Raw genomic sequence first — 13,633 nt, 5'->3', positions numbered from 1 at the left:
GCGACATTGATGGGGGGTGGGGGTGGCTGCGTGTTTCCGGAAGACGTGGCGGCTCTCGCCTGGGCTGTTTCCCCGGTTCATTCCTCCCGGCTTTGCTTCACATCTTGGGTTCCCGGAGCTGCTGCCGCCGCTGCCCTCGCCACTGCAGCCATGATCTCCTTAACAGACACCCAGAGTAAGCACTTGCCGGGCCGGGACCGCGCTGCGAGCCTCGCGCACTGGGGCTGGGGTTGGGGCTCGCCCGCCCCTCTGCCCTGGTCAATGAATGAAGCTCCCCGGCGGGGGCGGTGGCCTGCGACAGGGGACTCGGGTTGTGGGCACTGGAGGCCTTGCGGTGGCGAACCTGGTCCCGGGGGGTTGGGGGGTTTGTGGGGGCTGTTGGGCGTCCCTGCCGAGGAAGGGGCGCTTTCGCTGAGCATGTTCGGCACCAGGGTCGCCGCTCCTGGCCCCACCGAGAGGGTCGCTTTGTTTGCTGGCGGCCACTAGAGAAAGTTTGGTGCGTGGTGCCCGCGGCCCATTCTTGGGGACGGTTCTGCACAGGGCACTCTTTGGGTCCTCCACAAGTTACTGGCTCGTGGTTCAGGAGGCGGTGTTTTAAACGTCACCTGTAGTAGGCTCTTCTAGAAAATCTTCCTACTCTGAAGTATGTTGAATATTCGCCTTTTGCCACCACGGAAAGTGACCTGCCGGAATTTCCACGTTCTTTATTACTGCTATTTGCTTGTCAACTCGGTAGTCTTCCAACAATAGTAAAAGACACTTTGTGTTCCGTGACGCGATTTCTTTGGTTAATACTGTATATGGTGCTTTGTGTTACTATTTTAGCATCCCTTTCTGCCTGCACAGAGTTAGTTAACCAGGCCTGTCTTATCTTCAGACTTTGCAATGCTATGACTTTCCTTGCCTTTCCTTTAGCTGGAAACTTCTACTTACCCATCTTAGTAGCTTAGTGATTGTTGTGTCCACATGTCCGCCAACCCTGTGTTTCATAGTCTTTCTGTTTCGCTTTATGTCTGCCATGCACTTTCTTCACATTCTGCTTATCTTACTGTTAGTGTTCAAGATTTTAACAATTGATAGACTGTTGAAGTGAAAATAGAACTTTATTTAAAATCTCCCCAAAATGGAGGCTTGCGGTTTCATCTCTCGCTGACTTGATCTTCATAGAGTTTGTAAGGTCTGCCTTACACACATCCCCTGTCACCTTAATGAAGCTTCCTTCCTTCCAGACGACCAAGTCTGCTGCTTGGCATAACCTACCCATTACCTAAATGTAATGTACCTAAGTGTCAGGGTCAGCATCCAAGGATGCCCATACAGAGCAGGGTCACCTGTTCTGATCAGAGAAAATGGGTATAGTCCTTTTGTTGTTTGTTTGCTGTTACAATAAAATTTAGCAATTGTATGAAGACATCTTTCAGTTTACCAAGTGTACTCATATAATTTTTACCCATATTTCCTATAAAAACTCTGTAAAACAAAGAATATCTCTTTCATATATTTTAAAAGAATTTGCATGTGTGATTAGAAAGAAACTGACACAAACCAGATCTGCTGGTCTTTTGATCCCTGGTCTGCTGGCTCAAAAACCTTTGCTGTCTTTGCAATACCCTATTAGCATCTAACAAGATTTGATATAAATTTTGAAATGTTAGTATGATGGAGTTTTTCAATAGCAAAAATAGTTTCACTAGTAGATATTTACCCTGTAAATTATGCGTTGATTTTTTTTTTCAGAGATTGTGTATGATACCCAGAGCCTCTTTTCCTTATGATACACAGTACTCTCATTTGAGACCACAAATTAAAATTGGGCTGTGCAGAGAAATTATCAAAATTGTGTACAGAAATTGCTGGTATTTATTTCTATTTCTTGATTGTTCAGCGGACATACTGAATTTGTATGTAGATTTCCTATCTAAATTATTACTACTGCTCTTTGTCTGACTCTGTGATAATTACATATATAAAAATATAAATCTTTGTCCTTCATATAAACATTCTCTTTTGTCGGATTCTTGCAGTGATTAATGCCTGATTTACACCCTTCCATAATCCAGGACAAAGGAATTGGGTGAAGTATTGGCAGAAGAGGAAGTGTCCTCACTTAATTAAACTGAAGAAAAAAGTATGCTCTTTGCTGCTTATTGGAACAATGCTTCCAATAGAAAGTGGATTAGAGCACAAAATAGTTAGTGACCATAATTTCAAATGGGGGTGGGTGTGTGTGTGTGTACAATTGTAGGAATTGGTTATCAAAGTGATTAGCCAAGCTTGTTCTGGATTTCTGAATCCAAGAGAGAGTAAGCAAACACTGATCAGAATAGAGTAGATAGCAATTGGGTTTTTTTTAAGGAGTTCTTTAATAGTTCCCCACCCCCCAAAAAATAAGCTTATAACGTTTACTGAAGGGAACAAGAGTGAGATCATTCCCCTCCCATCTCCCAAACCTATATGTTACATTGCCTGAAAACCTACTGTGGCAGTCCATTGAATTCACTTAAATTGATATTCACGTTCTTTATTATGATATTTTCTGTTTTGTAAAAGGTGTAGTAAAAAAGCTAATGCCATTTTCAAATTGTTAAAATAATATATCAGAGTGTTGGCAGCAATTGTTATTGCATTAAACGTATCTCAATAAAATTTCCACACTGCACTATTTTTAGACCAGTTTGTTAGGTTGCTTTTATCAAGTTGTCTTTTAAAACACAAGAGATAAGAGAGATGAAGGTTTGATGGTGCACAAGAGGAGAGTAAATGTAATTTGTTACATATGATGCTGATGGTGAGAGTGGTCTTATTTTTTGGGCTTTACCAACCATTGGACTTGAGAATGTGTTAACCTAGGGAAGAAGGGAATTCTGAAGATAGGAATGGCATGGAGGCCTGTTTGAAACTTTTGATCACTCCTTCTTTTGGCAAAGATGTTATAGGCAGCTGTTGGATGCTAGATTGCAATGGGTAAAGATGAGGAGCATTTGGTTCTCAAATTATAGCTGTGAAGTCTGAAGACTATACTTAAAGTCGAGCCTCACCACCACCCTGCCTCTCACTACCCCACCCCCAAAACATACATGTGGGCACACACACTCTTTCTGATTCCATGATTAAGGGTAGTTACCTAATCTGCGTCTTTGATTGGCCATGTGAAACACAGGACTGGTGCTGTTCTTTACCTTACAGCTGTGTTACAGGGATTAAGAAGGTATTTATAGAAATACTTCATTAAATGTAAAACCATATTCAGACTTTTTCACTGCACTCCATTTTTAATAGTTTTGAGTTATGTTAGATCACACATTAATCTTATGAATCTTGAATCACTGAAAGATGATTTGCCCAGAATATCTGTATGCTCCAATGTCCTTGAGTTTCATTTAATCAAACATTCAACCTAGAAAAAAAACATCCTGTAAGAAGCAGTATGACATTTGGTTAAGCACATGGACTTTGGATTCAAATAGATGTAGTTCAAATATTTAACCAGAAGTGTGACATTAGGCAAAGTAGTCAATTCTGTAAAACTCAGTTTACTTCATCTCTAAAATGGCATAATGATACTCACTTCACTGCAGTATCAGGAGGATTGCATTATATAATGTATGTAAAGTACCTCATAATGGCTAACTCTTAGTAAATTCTCAATACATAGTTTTCCATGTAATTCCCTTTCTGATCAACAAACACTTCAAAAGGTTTGGTTAGGATCATTTATGAAAAGATAAAATTATTCATATTCAAATAACTCAACTGCCAGTAATTGAATCCTAAGTGGTTAATGAATAATTATTTCATGGAATTTTACTTGTTCCTTCATCCTTATTTTCCTCTGGGAAGTTGTCTGACATCTAAATTTATTTTGGGAAATTCTTATACGTCATTTAAATATGAAGTATCAACTTAAAGTTCTCATAGGGATATATGTCTGTAAAATACAGCAGCACATTTAGAGGCAGATACATGAATTCTTTGGGCTAACTAAAGAGGAAAAAACAGCTAGAATAAAAGGTATTAGTTAATTGTAAATTGTAGAAGTGAAGGGTATAGAAAAAGGTATACAAGAGAAATTTTCAACTTATCAGAACATTTTATACAGCGTGACAAAAAAAATTAAATAGCTATGACCTAGATTTGGCTTTCTGGAGCCAAGGCCAAAAAAGTTAAGTAACAGGTCAGAAATCATTGTGTTTCCAAAAATATGATGGTTTCTGCTCTGGTTCATTATTTTCTGCAGCTAATACTACCAGATAAAGCAAGAATTGTTGCTGTGGAAACAATCAAAGACCAAGAAAGTGATTAAGTGGATTGTGCCGTGTGGCATTAGAAGAAAAGTACAACTGTGACCTTTGAAAGTTAAGGCTCCGGGCTAGAACAGATAAGTCTCAGAGGAGGCAAAGTCAGTCCTCAGCTAACGCTCTGTCCACCTCTGTAAATTCAGTAGCTGGAGCCATGGCCAGCATGTAGGGCGTGTTCAGTAAATCTCTGTTTTTCAATGAAAATAAAACACAGTAGTCTTATTAGCTGAAACAGTAATCTTTGAAACTTTGGAGATGGTTGTGGGACTCTATAGACTACTTGTATGAATACATACTCATGGGATAGATATATAAAATTAGATACAAAAATAAACCTACAGTGGGCCATCAGGAAGTAGAAAGTGTTAGCTAACTTGAAAATTAGCAGGAAACATCCACCAATTCTGGAAATGTTTGTTTCCTGTTGTTTAGATGAGTAACTGTGTGACAGAGAGAGAGTATTGTGCTGACTCCATAACATCTCTCATGACTTAAAAGAAGAAATCAGTTTTTGTTTTTGTGTTTTTTTAAGATTTATTTATGCGTACAGAACTGGGATACAGGCCAGAGGTGTGAGGGCGGTGAGAGGACTCACCAGAGACAGAGTGGGGAGCAGAACAGGCCAACTGATGAAGTACACTGCTGAGGGGAACAGCAGGTGATCAGGAGAGGTACCCGCCATGTGGTCACCTCCGGCGCAGGGATCAAACTCATGCTGAAGTGGCTTTAGCTTCTTAGTGCTGTGCTTTAACTGCTGCACCACCAGGGAGGGCCCAGAAATCATTTTTTAAAGGAGAAATAAGTGATGTAAGTGGTAGTCAGAGATAGCAAACACCAGTAAATCACATACATGTATTTATGGCCGATGCCAAAGATCTTCTTGGGAGGAAAAAAAAATGAAATGTCTAGAATCATGGTTTAGGGCTCTGTATTATGAGTATGTTGTGAGAAAAGCTTTGTCTCATACAAGGATTACAAGTTTCCAAAATATTTAAAAAAAAAAAAAAGACATTTCTATTCATATTTTAATTTTGGGAGAATTTGCTGTTAGAAATTTGTTAGAAATTTAATGAATGTTGTTAGGAAGTTAACCTGCAGTGTTGGAGACTTACTTTGTTCTGTCAGCCAAAAGAAAAACATAAATGTTTTCTTACTTTTTTTACAGAAATCTTAATGTAACATATATTTCTCTGCCTTTAACCATAAAACTTCTGTTACAGAAATTGGAATGGGGCTAACAGGATTTGGAGTGTTTTTCCTGTTCTTTGGAATGATTCTCTTCTTTGACAAAGCTCTACTGGCTATTGGAAATGTGAGTGTTTTAAATATATATTTTAACTAACTTCATAAGGAAATGTTAATTGTAAATGAGTATTGCCTGTTACTAACTTTTACATGAGTAACATATAAAGATTCCTGTAATGTTCTCTTTTTCCATCAGAAACAAGAACGTTCTGTTTACATATAAACGTTAATAAGGTTCCTAATTGCATAACTACTCTACTGATTGTTTGGCACATGGTTTATAGAGATCAAAATAAGTGTACCTCTAAATAGGAATTCCATCTAGATGGCTATAAGGCCCCCCATGATTTTTCAAATTTGTTGATATTTTGACTTTAAACATCTGAGTTCTCACATTTGATTCATCAGCATAAAATAGATTTTTTGAACTTCTTTAAACCTTTTAAAAATACAGCTCTGTATTAATGGTTGACTTGCATATAAAGATGTGTATATTTTAACTTAGGAGGTATATTCTGTTGTCATGCATGGAGGTTGTGTAAGAGTTCTCAAAACAAATAATAACCCTTCTAAGAGGGCAATAAAGTCTCTTGAATATTGATTAAATACTTTTTGAAATGGACATTACCACTGTCCTTTTAATTGGGAAATATAATGAATAACCAAATTGTCCAGAATTTGTGTTTCATAAATTAGAATATAACTAACATTGATATCTTGGAATATGAGACGTAATCATTAGGCTTTATAAATATTTGTGGAAAATAACTTTTCAGGAAAGAAAATTAGTGAAGGACGGCAAGTGTTTGGGAATAAAACCTGGGAAAAGCAAACTTGTAATTGCTCACTATTGCTTAGCCTGGAAACCTACCAAATACCCGTATGCGAGAATACATGACTGTTTGTAATGCTGCTGCTACCAAGTTACCAGGAGTAACACTAGAACATTCTTCCTCGCTTTGCCCAGTTTCTTCAACTGTCACTGTGGCCCTATCAGTATTTCTGCCATCCAGAGGAACTCCCATAGGCCGTGATGGCCGGGAGTTCCCTGACCAAAACTAGACCCACCTAGTGGTAACGTACTTAGGGGCAGCCTACCTTTTTATTCGTTGCCACACATCTACGTGACTATGCCGTGCCCACCCTTGAAACCTGAGGAGCCACTGCAGGCGCCCACCTGTAACATTTAATCTGCCTTCGTCTCTTTTTCTCCACTTAATCAAAATAACATTGGGCTTGAAGACGGGAACACACTGCAGCTTTAAATGCACGGCCCACTCCTTGCTTCTTCTCATAATTAGCTGGGGCCTTACTTTCAGCATGTTTAACTACTTTTTCTGTGTTGGCTTTCTTCTAGGTTTTATTTGTGGCTGGCTTAGCTTTTGTAATTGGTTTGGAGAGGACATTCAGATTCTTCTTCCAGAAACATAAAATGAAAGCTACAGGATTTTTCCTGGGTGGTGTATTTGTAGTCCTTGTTGGTTGGCCTTTGATAGGCATGATCTTTGAAATCTACGGATTCTTTCTCTTGTTCAGGTAAGGCTTCATTCTATCTTTTTTCTTTCAATAAACCACTGTGTCATATAGTTATGACAGAAACTCAAGATATTTGCATCCTTTTAAGAAGACTGTATCTTGAGTGGATTTTTTTATGTTCAGTCTTTTATTACCATTGTAGATAATTTTATCAACTACCAAAAAAGGGTCTATGTAAGGGTGTAAATTATCTTGTAAAGTATTTTCCTTGCATAACACTCATTTAATTGGCAATTCAAAGCAGTGTCTTTATTTCTGTTGTTATCAGTTAAACAATGATAGATAGTACATAGGTAGCACTTTAATATACAGAACCTGACACCACGTGGTTACTGCCACTAAGTAACAGTGCCTTCAGTGCATGTGACGGTATTCTGTTAAAAATACGCTACAGGAGGCAATGATCAGTTAAAGTTTTACAAATAGCCATTTCCTAGTGAATAAACAGTAGTGTGCAGTGTGAAAAAATACAGAAGTCAGGTTTATTTAACTATTTATTCAGGGATTATAGAGCCTTTGTCTTCTATCTGCCAAGAACCATGTTACCCACAGGAGATATAAAATGAATCAAGTACCAAATCCACATTAGAAAATCTCTCAGTTCTACTGAGGGAAACTGTGTGTACCCATCCTAGCAGAATACGGTTGTACATGTGTATGTAGAATAACACAGGGGCACTTAAGCAGATGACAAATCCCAGGAGACAGAAGAATGTTAGCTGAAGTTTGAAGTGTCTGCAACTTCCAAATTTGGGCAGAATCGTCTTTCTTTTTTTCTTTTTTGGTCACTAGCTAGAGATTGGCTTGGTAACAGAATGTGTCAGTTCTAAAACTTCTTTCTTCCCTCGCAGGGGTTTCTTTCCAGTGGTTGTTGGCTTTATCAGAAGAGTGCCGGTCCTTGGGTCCCTCTTGAATTTACCTGGAATTAGATCAGTAAGTAGTCATGTATTTAGCAGTGTATTCAAATAATTGCCTCAAGTCAAAATATTCTATTGCTCTTCTAGAAATTTAAGTGACATGTGATTAATTGATCAGTTTTTCATTATGACAGACATCATGACAGACAGACAATACTTGCCAGAGAAAAGAAGTATTGCTTATCCTGCTTATCCATAGGCTAACTAGGGGTGTATCCTGGAATTTTTAATATTGTGCTGTTTTTTAATATAATTTGGATTGATATTCTAAGCCGCCTTTTCCTTTGAGAGTTCAAGGTGCTTTGATGCCATATTATCTTTAATACTTGAGGAACAGTCATGTAAAAAGTACACCATTACTTCTTATACTAGATCACCAAATGGGGTGCATTTTGACAATATATGCAGCATCGTTATATTGGAAGTCAGAAGGTGAACTCCCTTCCTTGGTTCTGTGGGCAATTTGAACAGTCTTGTCAAATCTCTGTGTCTAGAGTAGGCCATCAACTTCCTAGAGTTGAGGTTCTTATAAATGGATATTTCTAAAGAGATGGCCCACGGCATTTACTGATCTCAAAGAGCCAAAGGTTGGCTCATCTGCACCAGCCCTACTCAAAGCTACCTTTGGACAGAGATTATTGGTACTTTCTTACCACTTTTATGTACCTGAAAATTTAAGAAACCATGAATATTTTCATAGCAGTATTTAGTTTCAGTGGTCCTAATCACCTGTTTGTGAGCAAATGCAGTGTTGAGGCATAGGTTTATAAGGGTGTATCCTGATTTCATCTGCATTAATCTCCACCCTTATACAGTACTACTATTTATTCTTAGAATGGCTTTGAATTCACTGAGACTTCTAGTTATAAAGTTATAATCATTACCAATGTTCTTAATATAAGGATTCTTGAATATTTGCCTAAATGGACCCTACTACTGTACATTATGTTTCCTGTTACTTAATTATAATACTTAAGTAGAAACTGATCTCTAGGTTTTGATAGTACAACCACTTGGGTTTGTAGCTTTTAATATCTTCACTAACTATTCTGTTTTAATATTTGTTTGCATCACCATCTGGAAAGCTGAAGAAAGCCCAATTACTTTATATCAGGGTGGAGCAACCAAAGTAAATAACCACTTACATTAATGTTTGTTAAAAGATGTACTCAGTAATTTTGAATTTATGCTTTCATTATTGCTGCATCATTTCCACTTTCAGTCTGAAGTCCAGTATACACATTTAAAGTGTTTGTAGTCACTTGCTATTGTTAATTATTGAACTTAATGGAGTTAAATCTGTTTGTTCAAAGTCTACATAGGCCCAGAAGAGATGCACAGTAATGGTCAGTTGAAATATCTCATTGGGTTCATTAATGCATGAGTGGGCTGACATTTCAGCTTTTTATTTTTGTGTTGAGCTAGCAGTGTTAACTTCATTTTATCTAATTTTTTTCATTGTATTGTGAATTTCTCATGTTGCACCCTTAAAGTCATATGTATAACATGTCATGCAAAAACAACCAATAGAAAAATTTTATACACATTTGTGTCAGAAGATAGTGGTGAGTAGCACTGGGTTCATCATCGTCCACCATACCTTAAATTCCCACGAATCTTATAAAGCTGAGTTTTTAAATCAACACCTAAGAAATTGACTTAAGAAATTGATATAAAGATGTATACTCCTGTAGACATTCTTCTAATAATCTGTTTTTCTTCTTGCAGTTTGTAGATAAAGTTGGAGAAAGCAACACTATGGTATAACAACAAGTGACTTGAAGACTCATTTAAAATATTGTATTATTTATAAAATCCTTTGAAGAATATTCAGCACAAAATTAAATTACATGATATAGCTCGTAATGTTCTTTACAGAAGTTTAAAACAAGTATCCTACAAAGTACCAACAGCAGTTAACAAGGAAACAACGAAAACGGGCTTCTAATCAAGTCATCTAGGAGTCAGCAAGCAAACTGCAGGGGATGGAATCTGTTACAGTGCATTATCAGAACTCTTGAAGGCAGTTTTTATTGTTTATCTAAAAGGTGCAAAACCCAGCCGTCTTTAGAGACAGGGCCTGCCCCTTTTCTACCCTTCTGGAGGTGTAGGCATGCTGTGGGCGTGTGCTGCTGAGAAATGCCCGCTGCAGTGACAAGAGTATTTCTAATGTCTCTGAAGGTGACTGTGAGTCAGATGGGATTATGTCATGTTAGTGTATTAACCAAGGAAACCCAGTTTGGAGGTTTGAATCACTTCTTTTTTGTTGTTTTGTTTTGTTTTTGTTTTTTGTTTTTTTTTTTGGTAAACTGATAGTTAAAGTAAACTTTTGTGGTTCTTCGGCAACTTAAAGCCAGATGGCAATCTGAATGAAATATTCTTTGTTGTAACATGCAAAGGTCATTCTTTACTAGTTTGTAAATGACAGCTGACTATAAGCTCTTTTTTTGGTCAGCTGCAAACTTCATATTGCTTGGGAGTCTGTAGGTCATTACATATAAACACCCAACAAAATGCACTCTTGGCCTAGTCTGTTACAAAGCTTATTTTATTGAATAGTCTTTCATTCTAGAAACTAAATGATGCAAACCAAATGGACTTCTTCCACATCATGATGTAGTTTTTCTTTCTTTTTGTAAATTTTAGGAGTTTATTGTTTTGCTCTTCATAAGTAAAAATAACTGTTAATAACGTTTACTTCCAGGTGTAACATGTTAAAAGGTTAACCTTAGAGCTATTTTTTAAGGGCTGGTTATTTAAGGCTGAGTTTCCCCTTCTCTTCATTATAGAGATCAGTATGCATGAGGTGTACACCATATGGTCATCTTTGCTTTGAGTTTATGGAGCCAATGTCTATTTTCACATGCTGAAGTATTTAACTGTAATGAAAATGAAACTGGCTATCATTTCTTAAAAACATGACACTAAAAAAATGGTGTGTGGGTTGTGTTGATCACTGCTGCTTGTTAGGCAGTAAGAAACTGGTGGTTTCTTCATGAGTAAAGGTGACAGTTTTTGTAGTAGTTATAGGGAATGCATCTCAACAGCCATCCTATTATTTGTTTTACCACTAATGATTGCACTATTAACTTTAAAAAAAACTGATAAACTTTTTAATGTATAAAATGATAATTGAAATTTGTGATTTTTATTTACAACCGTGTACAAAATAAATGACAGCTTGTGTTTTTAGTTCAAGCTCTTCATGCACAGAAACTCCCAAACTCGCTTATATAAAGAAGGAAAGACTTGGTTGGTATACAGGCCAGTGGTTCAGTCTTGTGGATTACTGTGTTTTTGGTACTGGCATTTGACTTAACAATCTGTGAAAATAGGTGATATTGATGAAATGAGACTCCTACCTCAATAGTTCATGGAATCATAAGAAACTAGTGTTGTGTCTGATGTTCTTCAAAGAAGTAATATTCTCACTTGGGAAAAGTGTCAAATATATACATATTTGTAGGATGGACTTATGAAAGGTGTCCTGTCAGACTCTGTTATATGTTTTAGACTGACCCATGTGATTTATAGTGGCAAGATGATTCCAACCTTTTAGAGCAAGAACAGTATCTGTTAGTGTAAAGAACTCTATATTACCTAACTCGTTTGTTGAAGTGAATTTCTATCATAATGTTCTTTGCACTATCACAAAGATCTTTTTCAACAATCTTCTTTCAGAAAGCATCACTAGATAGGTGTGTGTAAAGGATTTGCTAATCTCCAGTCCTTTGTAAACTGATAGATTGGAGCAGTTTTCAGTTTTAAATGAAGCCACAGTCAGTCTCCAATGTGAGCTTGGGCCACCTGACAGCACTGCATTTTTCTTATTCAGAACCATTGATGAGGCTCTGTTTCTAAACTTACTAATCTTGTGTGACGGGAAGCATTGGACATTCTATTATTTCTTCCTTTCAAAAATTAGCCTTCTGTCTTTGTGACAAAAATATACTCTGTTTATTGCTGTAAAGATGGAGGAAAAGGTCTAATACTACTTAGCCTTAACTGTTTTTGGCATTGTTCAAATGTATTTTCTGTAACAGAAACTTATTTGGAATGTTTTTCTTTTCTCCTTATAAATTGTAATTCCTGGAGTTTCACTGCTTTAAAAAGTCTCAGCCAAATTATATGATCTAACAATTGAATATTGTAAATACACTTGTCTTACCTCTCAATAAAAGGGTACTTTTCTATTAATTGGTGTTTGTCTTAGCTGGTATAGCACAATTCCATAGACTGGGTGCCTGAAACATGTACTTATCACTATCCTGGGGTGTGGGAAGTTCAAGATCAAGATGGTGGCTGATTAAGTTCCTGGTAGAAGGTTGCCATGGTGGCTTAGGGGTTAAGTCTCAGCAGTGGCCTTTCCTGTCTTGCTCACTGCCCCCTTATCAGTGTATCTCAGTAAATAGGTCTATCCTGCTCCCCACTTTGTCTCTGGTGATTCCTGCTCTCTTTTCTTTCCCTTCTCCCCCCAATGCCGCATCACTGGCCTACACCACAGTACCCCAGTTCTTAAGTTCTATGCAAAAGAAAGAAAAGTTTCTGTGGTGGGGACCCTTTTCCTGGCTTGCAACTGACTACCTTCTCTAAGAAACCCATGGAGGGAAGAGCTCTGCTCCCTCAAAAGACACTAATCCCACCATAGAGGGCCCCTGGCATAATCTCTGAACCCGATTCCTTCCTAGAGGGATTAGGAGGACTTGCAATACTGGGGATTAAAACTACCAACGAATTTTGGTGAATTTGGTGAATTTTGGCAAATTCAGTCCACAACAGTGATCAAATGTGTCTTTCTTACAGAATTCTAAAAATTAGCATGGCACAATAGCCACCTCACTTTTGAAAAATGAGCCTTAGCCAATTCCTTTTATAAAACATTAATCACAATTCATTTCCAAATTGCTTGGCTGTAATTGTAAGATAGAAATAGACTTTAGGCAACCCAAACAAGTGACCAAAAACTTCAGAACTTAGTAGAGACGTGCTTAAATACCCCTTCTCAAAGGGAGGGATATACAATACGTCTTTGTTCACAAACAAAACCACAACAGCTGCTGTGTTCTGATTGTCAATTTAGTGAAGGCCACAAAATCACTGACCAAGAAGGTCTAGTGGTAGGTCTAAAGTATCCAAGAAGTAGGTATTGAATCCAACAATTAACTGCAAGTCTCAACTCTGGTGAACTGGAAGTCCTGAAGGCTATTCACTATCCAGCAGAGCTTTCTAACTTCTTCGAGGCCTAAAGCTCCAACCTCTGTCTTGCCACCTGGACGCACATGGGAGATTGGCTACAGAGGCAAGGAGCCCTAAATCTTTCCTCCCCTGACTGCTAGCACTTGCAGCTCTTATTAAAAGGTCAACTCTGTTATATCTTTCTGGACCCACTAGGCCAAAAGCAATCCTTTGTTGTCTTCTCAGAACTTTGAACCTATTTTTGTATTTATTGAGTTATGGAAAAGAGATTCTAAGAATTAGCATTAAAGAAAGTAAAAGGAAGGGACTAGACATGGAGAGGTTGTTTGGAATAACAAGCCGCCTGCCCCTGAAACTGGCAGCCCTTTGGGGAAATTATTTCTCCCACCTTTTGTGAGAGAACTAGCCTACTGAGTGGGAGACCTGGCACAAATAAGGCCA

General features: G+C 37.8%; 1 protein-coding gene across 1 annotated transcript; it reads left to right on the top strand.

Annotated features, from left to right (window-relative positions):
* Window positions 1-9: 9 nt before the first annotated feature.
* On the top strand, window positions 10-12,187 carry GOLT1B (golgi transport 1B). Its single transcript, XM_004693226.2, has 5 exons — window positions 10-175; window positions 5,519-5,610; window positions 6,901-7,079; window positions 7,931-8,012; window positions 9,725-12,187. The coding sequence occupies exons 1-5, from the start codon at window positions 10-12 to the stop codon at window positions 9,761-9,763; spliced, it is 558 nt and encodes a 185-aa protein (XP_004693283.2). The 3' UTR covers window positions 9,764-12,187.
* Window positions 12,188-13,633: the final 1,446 nt, after the last annotated feature.

Source organism: Condylura cristata, unplaced genomic scaffold (assembly GCF_000260355.1).
Source record: "Condylura cristata isolate star-nosed mole 26May11 unplaced genomic scaffold, ConCri1.0 scaffold00036, whole genome shotgun sequence".
In the NCBI taxonomy this organism is placed as follows: Eukaryota; Metazoa; Chordata; class Mammalia; order Eulipotyphla; family Talpidae; genus Condylura; species Condylura cristata.
Note: the sequence above shows the minus strand (reverse complement) of the source record. Positions and strands in the feature narration are given on the sequence as shown.